Source organism: Ranitomeya variabilis, chromosome 1 (assembly GCF_051348905.1).
Source record: "Ranitomeya variabilis isolate aRanVar5 chromosome 1, aRanVar5.hap1, whole genome shotgun sequence".
In the NCBI taxonomy this organism is placed as follows: Eukaryota; Metazoa; Chordata; class Amphibia; order Anura; family Dendrobatidae; genus Ranitomeya; species Ranitomeya variabilis.
Window position 1 is genome coordinate 179454497 of NC_135232.1, and position 17696 is coordinate 179472192.

At 42.5% G+C, this 17696-nt stretch overlaps 1 protein-coding gene across 1 annotated transcript in view; it reads left to right on the forward strand.

The window, feature by feature from the left end:
* Positions 1-5918, forward strand: part of HSD17B4 (hydroxysteroid 17-beta dehydrogenase 4) — a 412752-nt gene extending 406834 nt beyond the window's left edge. Inside the window, exon 24 of the mRNA XM_077290859.1 lies at positions 4839-5918. Coding sequence (XP_077146974.1) covers positions 4839-4928 — 90 coding nt within the window. The 3' untranslated portion in view covers positions 4929-5918. The remainder of the gene's footprint in view (positions 1-4838) is intronic.
* The last annotated feature ends 11778 nt before the right edge of the window (positions 5919-17696 follow it).

Here is a 17696-nt window from a genome sequence, read left to right on the forward strand (position 1 = left end):
AATGGTCATTAAAGAAGAATAAAAAAGCAAATTTCTTCCCCAAAGGTATCAATGTAATCTGTATTACAGCTCCGTTACAGCCATGTCTTTACTTGACATTACAAGATCGTGCTGACAGGTTCTCTTTAAGCAAACAGCAAAATATTTTATGTAGTTTTGCATGATATCTTTGCAGACCTGACCATATACAGGTCCTTCTCAAAAAATTAGCATATAGTGTTAAATTTCATTATTTACCATAATGTAATGATTACAATTAAACTTTCATATATTATAGATTCATTATCCACCAACTGAAATTTGTCAGGTCTTTTATTGTTTTAATACTGATGATTTTGGCCTACAACTCCTGATAACCCAAAAAACCTGTCTCAATAAATTAGCATATCAAGAAAAGGTTCTCTAAACGACCTATTACCCTAATCTTCTGAATCAACTAATTAACTCTAAACACATGCAAAAGATACCTGAGGCTTTTAAAAACTCCCTGCCTGGTTCATTACTCAAAACCCCCATCATGGGTAAGACTAGCGACCTGACAGATGTCAAGAAGGCCATCATTGACACCCTCAAGCAAGAGGGTAAGACCCAGAAAGAAATTTCTCAACAAATAGGCTGTTCCCAGAGTGCTGTATCAAGGCACCTCAATGGTAAGTCTGTTGGAAGGAAACAATGTGGCAGAAAACGCTGTACAACGAGAAGAGGTGACCGGACCCTGAGGAAGATTGTGGAGAAGGACCGATTCCAGACCTTGGGGAACCTGAGGAAGCAGTGGACTGAGTCTGGTGTGGAAACATCCAGAGCCACCGTGCACAGGCGTGTGCAGGAAATGGGCTACAGGTGCCGCATTCCCCAGGTAAAGCCACTTTTGAACCATAAACAGCGGCAGAAGCGCCTGACCTGGGCTACAGAGAAGCAGCACTGGACTGTTGCTAAGTGGTCCCAAGTACTTTTTTCTGATGAAAGCAAATTTTGCATGTCATTCGGAAATCAAGGTGCCAGAGTCTGGAGGAAGACTGGGGAGAAGGAAATGCCAAAATGCCTGAAGTCCAGTGTCAAGTACCCACAGTCAGTGATGGTGTGGGGTGCCATGTCAGCTGCTGGTGTTGGTCCACTGTGTTTCATCAAGGGCAGGGTCAATGCAGCTAGCTATCAGGAGATTTTGGAGCACTTCATGCTTCCATCGGCTGAAATGCTTTATGGAGATGAAGATTTCATTTTTCAGCACGACCTGGCACCTGCTCACAGTGCCAAAACCACTGGTAAATGGTTTACTGACCATGGTATTACTGTGCTCAATTGGCCTGCCAACTCTCCTGACCTGAACCCCATAGAGAATCTGTGGGATATTGTGAAGAGAAAGTTGAGAGACGCAAGACCCAACACTCTGGATGAGCTTAAGGCCGCTATTGAAGCATCCTGGGCCTCCATAACATCTCAGCAGTGTCACAGGCTGATTGCCTCCATGCCCCACGCCGCATTGAAGCAGTCATTTCTGCCAAAGGATTCCCGACCAAGTATTGAGTGCATAACTGAACATTATTATTTGATGGTTTTTTTGTTTGTTATTAAAAAACACTTTTATTTGATTGGCCGGGTGAAATATGCTAATTTATTGAGACAGGTTTTTTGGGTTATCAGGAGTTGTAGGCCAAAATCATCAGTATTAAAACAATAAAAGACCTGACAAATTTCAGTTGGTGGATAATGAATCTATAATATATGAAAGTTTAATTGTAATCATTACATTATGGTAAATAATGAAATTTAACACTATATGCTAATTTTTTGAGAAGGACCTGTAATATACCGTCTAAGATTTGCTTTGGGGTTTTGGGGTTAACTACTTTCCACAAATTAATAAGATATACCTTAAATATTAAACTTACTTATAGGATGTCTGCATGAAATGCGTGCCTCCTCCTCTTCCCCACCAGAACTGTAAATTGTGCTGCAGAGTGGTCTCCGTGATAAAAAATTGTGGCGCCTTTATCAGCTCAGTGGTCACATAGTGGGTCACTATTTGGCCAGGTGCACACGCCAGTTTATTCCCTCATCTCAGAGAATCAGGCCAATTTTGCAAATGCCACTCTGCTCAAACTCCGTGGATGAGAGAATTGGAGCACACTGTGAGGAGAAGATGGAGAGTAAAATTTCTCTATTTTCTCCATTGTGTCAGTGTGCATCCGAGTATGGTCCCATGATATCCACCCATCCATGGACTTGCATGGCCGATTGCGAAAAGAATATCGGATCAAACTTAGGCATTTTGCAATTGTTTCCTCGGACAGGCCATGTCCAAGTAAAGAAAAAAATTGACATGTGCGCTGCCCCATAGACTAATATTGATCCAAGTGCGATCCAGTGTTTTGCTGGATTGCACTTGGACCGAAAATACGGGTGTGTGAACCGGGCCTTAATTGTCCAGCTGTTATATTTTCCTGTGCAGGCAGGGATTGCTATTCAGCCATTTATTGAGAACCTGTCACGAGAAATATGTTATTACCCTGCAGATATGGGGATAATCTGCCGATTACTAGCAGTTCTGAAGTTGCCCAGCGCCCGCACTTAGAGCCCCCCCCCCCCCTGCTCGGAGGAAATTAACTTTATACCTCCCGGCAGTGACAGAGTTTCTGTCACGGGGGTGGCGCCTGCGCAGCTTCAGTCACTGCTCTGTGTTAGAGCGCAGCAGCCGGTACTGACTGCTGTAACCGCGCCGCCGGTACTAACTGACCACTCACTCGGCATATTAGGTCCTGCCACCCCATGAGTAAAACTTTGACACTGCTGGGAGGAATAAAGTTCTTTTCCTCCCGGCAGCGAGGCTGTGTGCACGCACTGGACAGGTTCAGACGCTATTGACTTGTAGATTAACTCCGTATCTCCAGGATAATAGTATTTTTATTTCACGTGACAGGCTCCTTTTTACACTGAGCCCATCAATGTACCATGATTATTTATATAGTCCCCCGTTGATGAGGCATGTTGGAGATCATGCAGGTTGCACACAGTTTTTGCAAATATTCTGTGAGTAAAGTATGTAACCTTTCATATTTTGAACTGTTCAACCCCTTTTTACACATTTTGATGAAAATATCCTGAGATTTTCTGTAGCTTTTTATTGGCTCCATATGTGTGGCATGAGATGGCCAATTTTTGGGAAAAAACAATATATGGTTTTGTGATAATCTGTCGGGAGTTCTTTACAGTGGATGTGTCTGTGTGGCCACCTAATGTTTATAAATGGCTTGTTGTATTCATGGATTGAATTTCAATACTTAAAATTTGCGCAATTATCTGTCGTTCTGTCCCACGCTGTGTTTATTTACCATACAACTATAGGATTAGTGATGGATAGGTGTCTTAGGCCCCTTTCACACATCAGTTTTATGCTATCAGTCGCAATCGGTCGAATTCTGAAAAAAACCCGAATCCGGCGACTGATGCCGCCGGATCCGTTTTTTTCTCATAGACTTGTATTAGTGATGGGTTGCGACGGATGGCCTCACGTTTCATCTGTCGTTCGCCGGATCCGTTGAAAATTGTTTGTCCGACGTTTTTTGTGTACTTCAAAAAAACGGACAGCGACCGTGAGCTGGCTGATGTATACTACCATCAGTCGCCTCTGCTCTCGCTGTTATTAGTGGCAGCAGGAGTCGGATGATGGGAGTAGTAGTTCTCATCAGCTGATACCAGTGACCGGAGGTAAACTTTTATACCTCCGATCACAGCTGAGCGCTCACGCTGTCTTCTGAGAGAGTGGGAACCGCGGCTCTCTGACTTGTAGGGATGATTTCACCGTTGATCAGAAGCGGTGTTTGCCGCGCCGTCATGCACAGCCGAACCCGAACAGTAACATGGACTTCCTGGTGAAGTCAGTGTTCAGAGTCCGTGCCGGAACAGTAGGTGTTCATTATGGACATCAAACTTTACTGTTCGGGTTCCCCCATCTCTAGTCTTTATTAGGCCTCCTATTTCCAGTTTATTGGACCATGCTTCCTAGCTCATCTGTCAGAAGAATGGGGCGCTTCATATAAAGGATCTTTTGTTCTAAACTGCTTTATCTCATGTCATACTGATAGAATAACTTTCTCTTGGGTTATATTGGGCCTGTCATCCTCTCTTGTTGCCTGCTTTTCCACTCCAGTCACAATTCATTTGTAAACCTATGTATAATTCTAGAAAATACTCAGCCAAGTAGAGGATTCACGGCTGTATGACTTTGCAATCTGTTCACAGATCCATACCAATTAAATTTACAAGACATAAAAGAAAAGTACAAGAGAGTCGGGGCATAAAGATATAAAAATGCAATGGCATTATCTTCATATCACTGACTCAGCAATGAAAGTTAGCTTTGCCTTTAAGGCACAAGTATCATAATAGATTGGAATACTCAGCATTCTTCTAAGCATCATCAAAAAAATCTGATGCTTTCTATTTACCACTGTGAAGACCTCTCTCCTTGCAAGAAAACCGCCATCCCAACACTTGCAATGTGTGCTGTCAACTGGAGCACTTCAGTTTTCTTTGCGAGGCATTTAATTTATCGCTTTCTTCCTTTTGCTTTTGCCAGAATGTGACTGCAAAATTAAGTGTGCATTTATGTCTTCTGGGAAGGAAAGCTGCAGATTTCAATGTGTTGCTGATTATATTACATCTGAGGTTGTTCATTTTTGATGCCGTACATGGTTTTCTTTTAGAATAACTCATCTCAACTCTTTTGGGAGAAGCTGAGCTTTCCAAGGTGGAGTTCTTACAGAAAAATAAATGTAGAGGAAAATAAAGAGAACAGAACAAGATGTGTGTCTGACGCTTCTTCTTTGTTTTGTACTTAGGCATTCTTTGCTGGCAAGCTGAAAGTGAAAGGTAACATCATGCTGAGCCAGAAACTGGAACTCATACTAAAGGACTACGCAAAGCTGTGAGCATCCTCCCGCCGACGCCGTCCTGAGCGCCGCACTAACAGTAATGTAATGAGAAATGGAATGAAGCCTAATCATTGTCAGAATTCTTACCTTAGTGCACGATCAGAACCCAAATTCACAGTTTATAATTCCTCCTGAGTAACTAAAAAAAAAAGGAATAATCAAATTACAATACAAGAAAGGGAAGATATATGGAATACCAAGTCAGCCAAGGTATGGCAGTTTCCAAATAATAGAAGAAATCACTTGTTCATATAGAGAATTGAGTTTTCCTCTTAGATTCTTATTCACACCGATTTCTGGGGAAAATGGGGGACCTCTAATATGGCCACCATTACAGCTTCTCCGAAGGTTAGCAACTAGAAAATCTAGTTAAAGGGATATCTCCGCACGCATCACTTAGAGAGGCTGTTGTTGTCGCAGCATTGTCACTTGCCAGGTCGCGTGCAGAGCCGAGGTGATCATGCAAGTTTCCTATTCTATACCCTATATCCAGCAATGTCAGCTGTGCTTCTCTCTTCCCATGCGAAAGTGAAAGGCGTTGAAAAAGTGATACTGACAATAAGTGATATGTGACCTCGCTGAACTAGCATACTGAAACGCATGAGATATCCTTCCAGTCCTTTGGAAATCTAGTTGTGCTATGTTACCTGACCAACTCGGCTCTGCTGCACTGACAAAATCCACATTTGTCGGTGCATATACTGCATAGAACAAGAATTGCTTTTTGAAGGAAATACAGCATTATTCCTCCGAAAATGCTGAGCGACATGAATCTGCAGTAACTATATCTGAAGAGTCTTCTATAATGATCTCTAAAACTGCCATTGTGTGAGTCTTGGGTATTTTTTTTTTTCCCCTTTTTACTTATTCTTTTCATGCAATGGTTCATTACCTTGATGACCTCTGTGGTCCACTGTCACACGCAGTGTAATAATAGCTAACATGTATGTAAATATCTGTTTTAATAAAAAGCAATGATTGATTTAAGTCTGCTTGAATTGTGTATTTAATGGTCAAATTTGCTCGCACTGGGAGAAATAAGTATTTTCACGCTCCAATGAATCGCTTTATTAGATAATGGTTTTTTTTGTTTATTTTTTTTCTTCTCTCTTTTGCCAGGCAAACCACATCACAAATATGTTCCAGTGTGCCGTGCAAGCTGTTCACTCAAAGCATTGTTGTAATGTTTCATTTATTACTTTTGCTTTGTGTCTTACATAAAGCCAAAAGAGATATTTAATTGTCCTTAAATCATTTGCTTGCCGTATGTAATATGGAATTGGGATAATGTACAGGGATTTCACATGTCATCCAAGGTTACAGAAATGCATTAAATGGTCCCCAGCTCACAGGGTTTGGAAAATGAGGATGAAATCACAGGTGCAGATGTTAAAATAGAGTCCACATGGGTTATTAAAATTCTAGCCTTCTCTTCTAAGTTCTGGGCAGCGGAATAAAACACTTTAGCACAAAACAGGATTTAGATATTGTGGCTGTTTATTAAAAAAAACTAAAAATCTCTCTTTTAGCGCAATAGAATAAAGTAGAACTATAACATTAAAAATGTCATTATATTCACATTTATCTGTCCACCCATCTGTCATCTTTCTAATAAGACTGATGAAAAAATCTTCATACATGCTGATAGAATATACATAGTTTTATACATTTCTCTTTTTCTCTCAAATTAAGTTGAATACCTTGCAAAAATCCATGAGCTTCCCTGATTCTGCCCTGAGATATACACATACACATTTGTTACTTTTCGCACATAGTATGTGAAATCTAGGCATTTCTTCATAGTTTTTTGTTGGGGACAGTGCTTTTACTGCTCGGCAGCTGACTATTAGCAGTCTATCCGTCTCGGTGGCTACCAAGCTGTGATTGACCACATCTGCGAGGGAGACTGAAATTACATGCCGCCAGAAAAGATTATGAAGAAATGCCCAGTTGGACTGCAAAATTGAAATTTCACATATTGTGCTCTTTGTGCTGATTCGTTTTGGGAATATCTCTGCAATGGAGCAACACAGCGCAAAACTGAGAAGAGTGTCAGAATCATGTGAGCTCTGATATGTTTACAAAAACATTGAGACAATTTTTGAGCAAGTGACAGATCCTCTTTAGTTATGTAGCATAATTATTATTATTATTATTATTAATATTATTATTATTTATATAGCACCATTAATTCCATGGTGCTGTACATGAGAAAGGGGTTACATACAGAGTTACAGATATAGTTTACAGTAAACACGTTTACAGTGACAGACTGGTACAGAGGGGAGAGGACCCTGTCCTTGCGGACTTACATTCTATGGCAGGGGTGTCAAACTGCATTCCTCGAGGGCCTCAAACCATGCGTGTTTTCAAGATTTCCTTAGCATTGCACAAGGTGCAGGAATCATTATCTGTGCAGGTGGTTAAATTATCACCTGTGCAATACAAGGAAATCCTGAAAACATGACCTGTTTGCGGCCCTCGAGGAATGCAGTTTGACACCCCTGTTCTATGGGATAGTGGGGAAGAGAGAGAATAATAGAAATGCACTATGAATATTTTTTCCCATTGAGCATTGCTTTGAAAATAAGTCTTCATACTGAGTTGAGTTTCTTCGATGAGAAGCAGTGTAGCCCCTGAGGTTGCATCTCTTTCATCCAGCTGAAACCCTGCACTGTACATGAGAAGGGCACACATTGCCTTTTCTATATTTAAGTTCCATTAGGAACATTGCATAGCCTATGAGTCTCCTTACACTTGCGTGTCCTGCATGTCACTCTCAACAATTAATCCTAGTGAGGAGTAAAACTCCCTTTTTTGGGCATAGAAGTTACAGTTTTGGTCAATGGAGGTGGATTGTTTTTATCATATAGGAATTCATTAACCCCTTCCCGACCTTTGATGCCACGTAGGCGTCATGAAAACCCGTGCCAATCCGACCCATGACGCCTATGTGGCGTCATGGAAAGATCGCGTCCATGCAGATCGGGTGAAAGGGTTAACTCCATTTTCACCCGATCTGCAGAGACAGGGGGAGTGGTACTTCAGCCCAGGGGGGGTGGCTTCACCCCCCCGTGGCTACGATCGCTCTGATTGGCTGTTTCACTTTCAACAGCCAATCAGAGCGATTTGTAATATTTCACCTATGAAAATGGTGAAATATTACAATCCAGCCATGGCCGATGCTGCAATAGCATCTGCCATGGCTGGAGCCCCCGATCTGCCCCCCCCCCCCCACCGCCACCGATCGCCCCCCCAGTCGTCCTTTCTGCCCCGATCTCCTGTCCGCTCCCCTCCTCCCTCCTGTCCGCTCCCCCGGTCCTCCGATCCCCCCCCCCCCGTGTTCCGATCCCACCCCCCCATACTTACCTAGCTTCGATGTCCCTCCCGGTGTCCGGCCGTCTTCTCCATGGGCGCCGCCATCTTGGAAAATGGCGGGCGCATGCGCAGTGCGCCCGCCGAATCTGCCAGCCGGCAGATTCATTACAAGTACATTTCGATCGCTGTGGTAGGTTCTATCGCAGCGATCAAAATAAAAAAATAATAAATAAACCCCCCCCCCCTTTATCACCCCCATAGGTAGGGACAATAATAAAAGAAAGAAAATATTTTTTTTTCTTTTTCCACTAGGGTTAGGGTTAGAACTAGGGGTAGGGGTAGGGGTAGGGTTAGGGTTACGGGTAGGGTTAGGGGTAGGGTTATGGCATGTGCACACAGTGCGGATTTGGCTGCGGATCCGCAGCGGATTGGCAGCGGATCCGCAGCGGATTGGCCGCTGATCCACAGCGGATTGGCAGCGGATCCGCAGCGGATTGGCCGCTGATCCGCAGCGGATTGGCAGCGGATCCGCAGCGGATTGGCAGGGGATCCGCAGCGGATTGGCCGCGGATCCGCAGCGGATTGGCCGCGGATCCGCAGCGGATTGGCCGCGGATCCGCAGCGGATTGGCCGCGGATCCGCAGCGGATTGGTCGCGGATCCGCAGCGGATTGGTCGCGGATCCGCAGCGGAATGGGCCGCGGATCCGCAGCGGATTGGCCGCTGATCCGCAGCGGATTGGCAGCGGATCCGCAGCGGATCCGCAGCGGATTGGCAGGGGATCCGCAGCGGATTGGCCGCGGATCCGCAGCGGATTGGCCGCGGATCCGCAGCGGATTGGCCGCGGATCCGCAGCGGATTGGCCGCGGATCCGCAGCGGATTGGTCGCGGATCCGCAGCGGATTGGTCGCGGATCCGCAGCGGAATGGGCCGCGGATCCGCAGCGGAATGGGCCGCGGATCCGCAGCGGAATGGGCCGCGGATCCGCAGCGGAATGGGCCGCGGATCCGCAGCGGATTGGCCGCTGCGAATTCGAAGCAGTTTTCCATCAGGTTTACAGTACCATGTACACCTATGGAGAAACCAAATCCGCTGTGCCCATGGTGCGGAGAATTCCATGCAGAAACGCTGCGTTGTATTTTCCGCAGCATGTCAATTCTTTGTGCGGATTCCGCAGTGTTTTACACATGTTCCTCAATAGGAATCTGCAGGTGAAATCCGCACAAAAAAACACTGGAAATCTGCTGTAAATCCGCAGGTAAAACGCAGTGCCTTTTACCTGCAGATTTTTCAAAAATCGTGCAGAAAAATCTCACACAAATCCGCAACGTGGGCACATAGCCTTAGGGTTAGGGTTGGAATTAGGGCTAGGGTTTGAAATAGGGTTAAGATTAGGCTTGTGGTTAGGGTTACGGATAGGGTTAGGGGTGTGTTGGGGTTACAGTTGTGGTTAGGGTTGGGATTAGGGTTACGGTTGGGATTAGGGTTAGGATTAGGGTTAGGGTTGGAATTAGGGTTACGGGTGTGTTGCGGTTAGGGTTGTGGTTAGGGGTGTGTTGGGGTTAGGGTTGTGATTAGGGTTATGGCTACAGTTGGGATTAGGATTAGGGGTGTGTTGGGGTTAGTGTTGAAGTTAGAATTGAGGGGTTTCCACTGTTTAGGCACATCAGGGGTCTCCAAACGCAACATGGCGCCACCATTGATTCCAGCCAATCTTGCGTTCAAAAAGTCAAATGGTGCTCCCTCCCTTCCAAGCCCCGACGTGCGCCCAAACAGTGGTTTACCCCCACATTTGGGGTACCAGCGTACTCCGGACAAACTGGGCAACAACTGTTGGGGTCCAATTTCTCCTGTTACCCTTGCAAAAATAAAAAATTACTTGCTAAAACATAATTTTTGAGGAAAGAACAATTATTTTTTATTTTCACGGCTCTGCGTTATAAACTTCTGTGAAGCACTTGGGGGTTGAAAGTGCTCACTACACATCTAGATAAGTTCCTTCGGGGGTCTAGTTTCCAAAATGGGGTCACTTGTGGGGTGTTTCTACTGTTTAGGCACATCAGGGGCTCTGCAAATGCAATGTGACGCCCGCAGACCATTCCATCAAAGTCTGCATTTCAAATGTCACTACTTCCCTTCCGAGCCCTGACGTGCGCCCAAACAGTGGTTTACCCCCACATATGGGGTATCAGCGTACTCACAACAAACTGGGCAACAAATATTGGGGTCCAATTTCTCCTGTTACCCTTGTGAAAATAAAAAATTGCTTGCTAAAACATCTTTTTTGAGGAAAGAAAAATGATTTTTTATTTTCACGGCTCTGCATTGTAAACTTCTGTGAAGCACTTGGGGGTTGAACGTGCTCACCACACATCTAGATAAGTTCCTTGGGGGGTCTAGTTTCCAAAATGGGGTCACTTGTGGGGTGTTTCTACTGTTTAGGCATATCAGGGGCTCTGCAAACGTAACATGATGCCCGCAGACCATTCCATCAAAGTCTGCATTCCAAAACGTCACTACTTCCCTTCCGAGCCCCGGCATGTGCCTAAACAGTGGTTTACCCCCACATATGGGGTATCAGCGTACTCAGGAGAAACTGGACAACAACTTTTGGGGTCCAATTTCTCCTGTTACTCTTGCAAAAATAAAAAATTCTGGGCTAAAAAAATATTTTTGAGGAAAGGAAACACATTTATTATTTTCACGGCTCTGCGTTATAAACTTCTGTGAAGCACTTGGGGGTTCAAAGTGCTCACCACACATCTAGATAAGTTCCCTTGGGGGTCTAGTTTCCAAAATGGAGTCACTTGTGGGGAGTTCCTACTGTTTAGGCACATCAGGGGCTCTGCAAACGCAACCTGACGCCCGCAGAGCATTCCATCAAAGTCTGCATTTCAAAACGTCACTACTTCCCTTCCGAACCCCGACGTGTGCCAAAACAGTGGTTTACCCCCACATATGGGGTATCAGCGTACTCAGGAGAAACTGGACAACAACTTTTGGGGTCCAATTTCTCCTGTTACCCTTGGGAAAATAAAAAATTGTGGGCTAAAAAATCATTTTTGAGAAAAGAAAAATTATTTTTTATTTTCATGGCTCTGCGTTATAAACTTCTGTGAAGCACTTGGGGGTTCAAAGTGCTTACCACACATCTAGATTAGTTCCTTGGGAGGTCTAGTTTCCAAAATGGGGTCACTTGTGCGGGAGCTCCAATGTTTAGGCACACAGGGGCTCTCCAAACGCGACATGGTGTCCGCTAATGATTGGAGCTAATTTTCCATTCAAAAAGCCAAATGGTGTGCCTTCCCTTCCGAGCCCTGCCGTGCGCCCAAACAGTGGTTTACCCCCACATATTGGGTATCATCGTACTCAGGACAAACTGGACAACAACATTTGGGGTCCAATTTCTCCTATTACCCTTGCGAAAATAAAAAATTCTGGGCTAAAAATCATTTTTGAGAAAAGAAAAATTATTTTTTATTTTCACGGCTCTGCGTTATAAACTTCTGTGAAGCACCTGGGGGTTACAAGTGCTCACTATGCATCTAGATAAGTTCCTTGGGGGGTCTAGTTTCCAAAATGGGGTCACTTGTACGGGAGCTCCAATGTTTAGGCACACAGGGGCTCTCCAAACGCGACATGGTGTCCGCTAACGATTGGAGCTAATTTTCCATTCAAAAAGTCAAATGGCACGCCTCCCCTTCCGAGCCTTGCCGTGCACCCAAACAGTGGTTTACCCCCACATGTGAGGTATCGGCGTACTCAGGAGAAATTGCCCAACAAATTTTAGCATCCATTTTATCCTGCTGCCCATGTGAAAATGAAAGAATTGAGGCTAAAAGAAATTTTGTGTGAAAAAAAAGTACTTTTTCATTTTTGCGGATCAATTTGTGAAGCACTTGGGGGTTTAAAGTGCTCACTATGCCTCTAGATGAGTTCCTTGGGGGGTCTAGTTTCCAAAATGGGGTCACTTGTGGAGGAGCTCCAATGTTTAGGCACACAGGGGCTTTCCAAACGCGACATGGTGTCCGCTAACGATGGGGATAATTTTTCATTCAAAAAGTCAAATGGCGCTCCTTCCCTTCCGAGCCTTACCATGTGCCCAAACAGTGGTTTACCCCCACATGTGAGGTATTGGTGTACTCAGGAGAAATTGCCCAACAAATTTTAGCATCCATTTTATCCTGTTGCCCATGTGAAAATGAAAGAATTGAGGCTAAAAGAAATTTTGTGTGAAAAAAAAGTACTTTTTCATTTTTGCGGATCAATTTGTGAAGCACTTGGGGGTTTAAAGTGCTCACTATGCCTCTAGATGAGTTCCTTGGGGGGTCTAGTTTCCAAAATGGGGTCACTTGTGGGGGAGCTCCAATGTTTAGGCACACGGGGGCTCTCCAAACGCGACATGGTGTCCGCTAAAGATTGGAGCCAATTTTTCATTCAAAAAGTCAAATGGCGCTCCTTCCGAGCCCTGCCGTGCGCCCAAACAGTGGTTCACCCCCACATATGAGGTATCAGCGTACTCAGGACAAATTGGACAACAACGTCCGTGGTCCAGTTTCTCCTTTTACCCTTGGGAAAATAAAAAAAATTGTTGCTAAAAGATCATTTTTGTGACTAAAAAGTTAAATGTTCATTTTTTACTTCCATGTTGCTTCTGCTGCTGTGAAACACCTGAAGGGTTAATAAACTTCTAGAATGTGGTTTTGAGCACCTTGAGGGGTGCAGTTTTTAGAATGGTGTCACTTTTGGGTATTTTCAGCCATATAGAACCCTCAAAATGACTTCAAATGTGAGGTGGTCCCTAAAAAAATGGTTTTGTAAATTTTGTTGTAAAAATGAGAAATCACTGGTCAAATTTTAACCCTTATAACTTCCTAGCAAAAAAAAAAATTGTTTCCAAAATTGTGCTGATGTAAAGTAGACATGTGGGAAACATTATTTATTAACTATTTTGTGTCACATAACTCTCTGGTTTAACAGAATAAAAATTAAAAATGTGAAAATTGCGAAATTTTCAAAATTTTTGCCAAATTTCCGTTTTTTTCACAAATAAGCTCAGAAATTATCGACCTAAATTTACCACTAACATGAAGCCCAATATGTCACGAACAAACAATCTCAGAATCGCTAGGATCCGTTGAAGCGTTCCTGAGTTATTACCTCATAAAGGGACACTGGTCAGAATTGCAAAAAACGGCAAGGTCATTAAGGCCAAAATAGGCTGGGTCATGAAGGGGTTAATTTACTCATTTCAATCACTGGAAGTCAAGGAGGTGGGTCCCAATTAATGACCGCTTTCCCTGTATAACTGTGTAATCAGAGATGGTTGTCAAATGCGGATTGGGTTCACTCGCTGTACTCCTAAGCATAAAGAAAAAATATAATTAATAATTTAATAAAATTCAGGTTTTACAAAATCTTTTTAAAAAATATAAATATCAATCTTCTCTGCGCCTTTTAGTGCAGTACCTTATGGCACATGTAGGGCTGTATGTACATCATGATTTTTCCTTTTATATGCTGATCTGTATGTGTCTAGAATCATCCCTAGACCATAGCTCATGCGCAGAGAAACCGTAAGTAGATGACAGTCCATTTTCGAGGTTGGTGGGCGTTCCAGCTTTTTGACCGTCCAGGTGCCTTACACATCTATAGGCCACATGGTAATATTCGCCACAATCAGTGATGGTTTGGGGAGCCATGTCATCTGCTGGTATAGGTCTATTGTGTTTTATCAAGACCAAAGTCAGTGCAGCCATCTATGGGGTATTGTCAAGAGGAAGATGAGAGACACCAGACCCAACAATGCAGAGAAGCTGAAGGCTGCTATCAAAGCAACCTGGGCTTCCATAACACCTCAGCAGTGCAACAGACTGATCGCCTCCATGCCACAACGCATTGATGCAGCAATTGATGCAAAATGAGCCCCGACCAAGTACTGAATGCATTTACTGAATATACATTTCAGTAGGCCAACATTTGGGATTTTAAAATAATTTTTTTCAAGCTGGTGTTATAAAGTACAGGTCCTTCTCAAAAAATTAGCATATAGTGTTAAATTTCATTATTTACCATAATGTAATGATTACAATTAAACTTTCATATATTATAGATTCATTATCCACCAACTGAAATTTGTCAGGTCTTTTATTGTTTTAATACTGATGATTTTGGCATACAACTCCTGATAACCCAAAAAACCTGTCTCAATAAATTAGCATATTTCACCCGTCCAATCAAATAAAAGTGTTTTTTAATAACAAACAAAAAAACCATCAAATAATAATGTTCAGTTATGCACTCAATACTTGGTCGGGAATCCTTTGGCAGAAATGACTGCTTCAATGTGGCGTGGCATGGAGGCAATCAGCCTGTGACACTGCTGAGATGTTATGGAGGCCCAGGATGCTTCAATAGCGGCCTTAAGCTCATCCAGAGTGTTGGGTCTTGCGTCTCTCAACTTTCTCTTCACAATATCCCACAGATTCTCTATGGGGTTCAGGTCAGGAGAGTTGGCAGGCCAATTGAGCACAGTAATACCATGGTCAGTAAACCATTTACCAGTGGTTTTGGCACTGTGAGCAGGTGCCAGGTCGTGCTGAAAAATGAAATCTTCATCTCCATAAAGCATTTCAGCCGATGGAAGCATGAAGTGCTCCAAAATCTCCTGATAGCTAGCTGCATTGACCCTGCCCTTGATGAAACACAGTGGACCAACACCAGCAGCTGACATGGCACCCCACACCATCACTGACTGTGGGTACTTGACACTGGACTTCAGGCATTTTGGCATTTCCTTCTCCCCAGTCTTCCTCCAGACTCTGGCACCTTGATTTCCGAATGACATGCAAAATTTGCTTTCATCAGAAAAAAGTACTTGGGACCACTTAGCAACAGTCCAGTGCTGCTTCTCTGTAGCCCAGGTCAGGCGCTTCTGCCGCTGTTTATGGTTCAAAAGTGGCTTTACCTGGGGAATGCGGCACCTGTAGCCCATTTCCTGCACACGCCTGTGCACGGTGGCTCTGGATGTTTCCACACCAGACTCAGTCCACTGCTTCCTCAGGTTCCCCAAGGTCTGGAATCGGTCCTTCTCCACAATCTTCCTCAGGGTCCGGTCACCTCTTCTCGTTGTACAGCGTTTTCTGCCACATTGTTTCCTTCCAACAGACTTACCATTGAGGTGCCTTGATACAGCACTCTGGGAACAGCCTATTTGTTGAGAAATTTCTTTCTGGGTCTTACCCTCTTGCTTGAGGGTTTCTATGATGGCCTTCTTGACATCTGTCAGGTCGCTAGTCTTACCCATGATGGGGGTTTTGAGTAATGAACCAGGCAGGGAGTTTTTAAAAGCCTCAGGTATCTTTTGCATGTGTTTAGAGTTAATTAGTTGATTCAGAAGATTAGGGTAATAGGTCGTTTAGAGAACCTTTTCTTGATATGCTAATTTATTGAGACAGGTTTTTTGAGTTATCAGGAGTTGTATGCCAAAATCATCAGTATTAAAACAATAAAAGACCTGACAAATTTCAGTTGGTGGATAATGAATCTATAATATATGAAAGTTTAATTGTAATCATTACATTATGGTAAATAATGAAATTTAACACTATATGCTAATTTTTTGAGAAGGACCTGTATTCTAATTTGCTGATATAATGACTTTTGGGTTTTCATTGGCCATAATCATCAACATGAACAGAAATAAACGCTTGAAATAGGGTCATTACAAACAGAGTGATCTATCTAATATATGAGTTTCACTTTTTGTACTGAAGAACTGAAATAAATTAACTTTTTGATGATATTCTAATTTTGTGAGATGCACCTGTAGATGTGAAGCAGTAATGAAAAACTGTCGGTATACAACTAAATATTAGGTTAGTGATTCTCAGGAATGCTAAATCCACAAAAAATAGAACATATTGTGAGTTTGTAAAGACAAATGCAGACACTGCTATTTTTTTAGAACAGCCCAATGTTCATTTTTTGTAATTTTCTGTAAAGTAGATACAAATGATATACATTTCTCTTCATGTTTTCAATTAGAAAACAGTGTGCAATGTTCCTATGCATGGAAATAAAAACTACCGGTAGTATATTTTGTGATTATCTCATGTTTTTGAACACTACTGTATGTGCCCTTCTCTTAACGATGCAAACTGCTGCTTGACTGCTGGTCTAATCCCATTGCCAAGGTAAAAGGAATAGCTCCAAAATTGTTACTTCATGGGGGATAAAGTATTCACTAAAATAAACATTTTGGGAGAGTATACTGGTAAAGTAATGTTTCTATTGTTAAGAGTCCCCCCCCCCCCACCAAAAAAAAAAAATAAGCACAAAACAAAAAGAAGAAACAATTGTGAACCTTCGTAATATTCGTGGAGCTCTATTTATCCTTCTGAATTTCTCTTTTTGATCATGAGAGTTCCTTGTTCTGTACTATAACAGGTACTGGACTAATTATATCCATGTTTGTGAATTATTCATTTTAATTATATTTGTGACCTAAATCTATGTTTGTCAAAAGCTTCCCCAGGGGAATAGAACCAATTCATGTGCCCATTGCTGTCTGTTAATTAAAACCAGGTTTCACTTCAGTGGGAAAGTATTGCATCTGAAGCATATTAAATAGCATTTATGGAGTAATGAAATTAATCATTACATCATTTTAATCAGTTCTGAATAATACATGAAAAAGTTCTATTCTTCATATATGTTCACATAAACCTCTTTTAGGCTCACCTGCCATAAAGCCTGTGTGGAAAGTGTGGCCAGAAGCTTTAAATCTTTTAATCCCCAGGTCCTGGATTTTAACCCCTTAGGGACGGAGCCAGTTTTGACCTTAATGACTAAGCCAAATGTTACAATTCTGGCCAGTGTCACTTTAGGTGGTAATAACTCTGGAAGGCTTCAACGGATCCCACTGATTCTGAGATTGTTTTTTGTGACATATTGTACTTCATGAAGAGGTAACATTTCTTTGATATGACTTGTTTATTTGTGGGGAATAAATGGAAATTTTGCAAAAATTCCAATAATTTAGCAATTTTCCAACTTTTTATTTTTATGCCCTTAAACCAGGCAGTTATGAACAAGTAGTTGATAACATTTCCCACAATTTTTGAAACATAATTTTTTTCGTTAGGAAGTTAGAAGGGTTAAAAGTTGACCAGCGATTTCTAATTTTTTCCAACAAATTTTACAAACCATTTTTTTAGGGACCTACATCATATTTGAAGTGACTTTGATGGGCCTATATAACAGAAAATACCCAAAAGTGACACCATTCTAAAAACTGCACCCCTCAAGGTGCTCAAAACCACATTCAATACGTTTATTAACCCTTCAGGTGCTTCACAGGAACCAAAGCAATGTGGAATGAAAAAAATGAACATTTTACTTTTTCATAAAATATTTTCTTTAGACCTATTTTTTTTATTTTCACAAA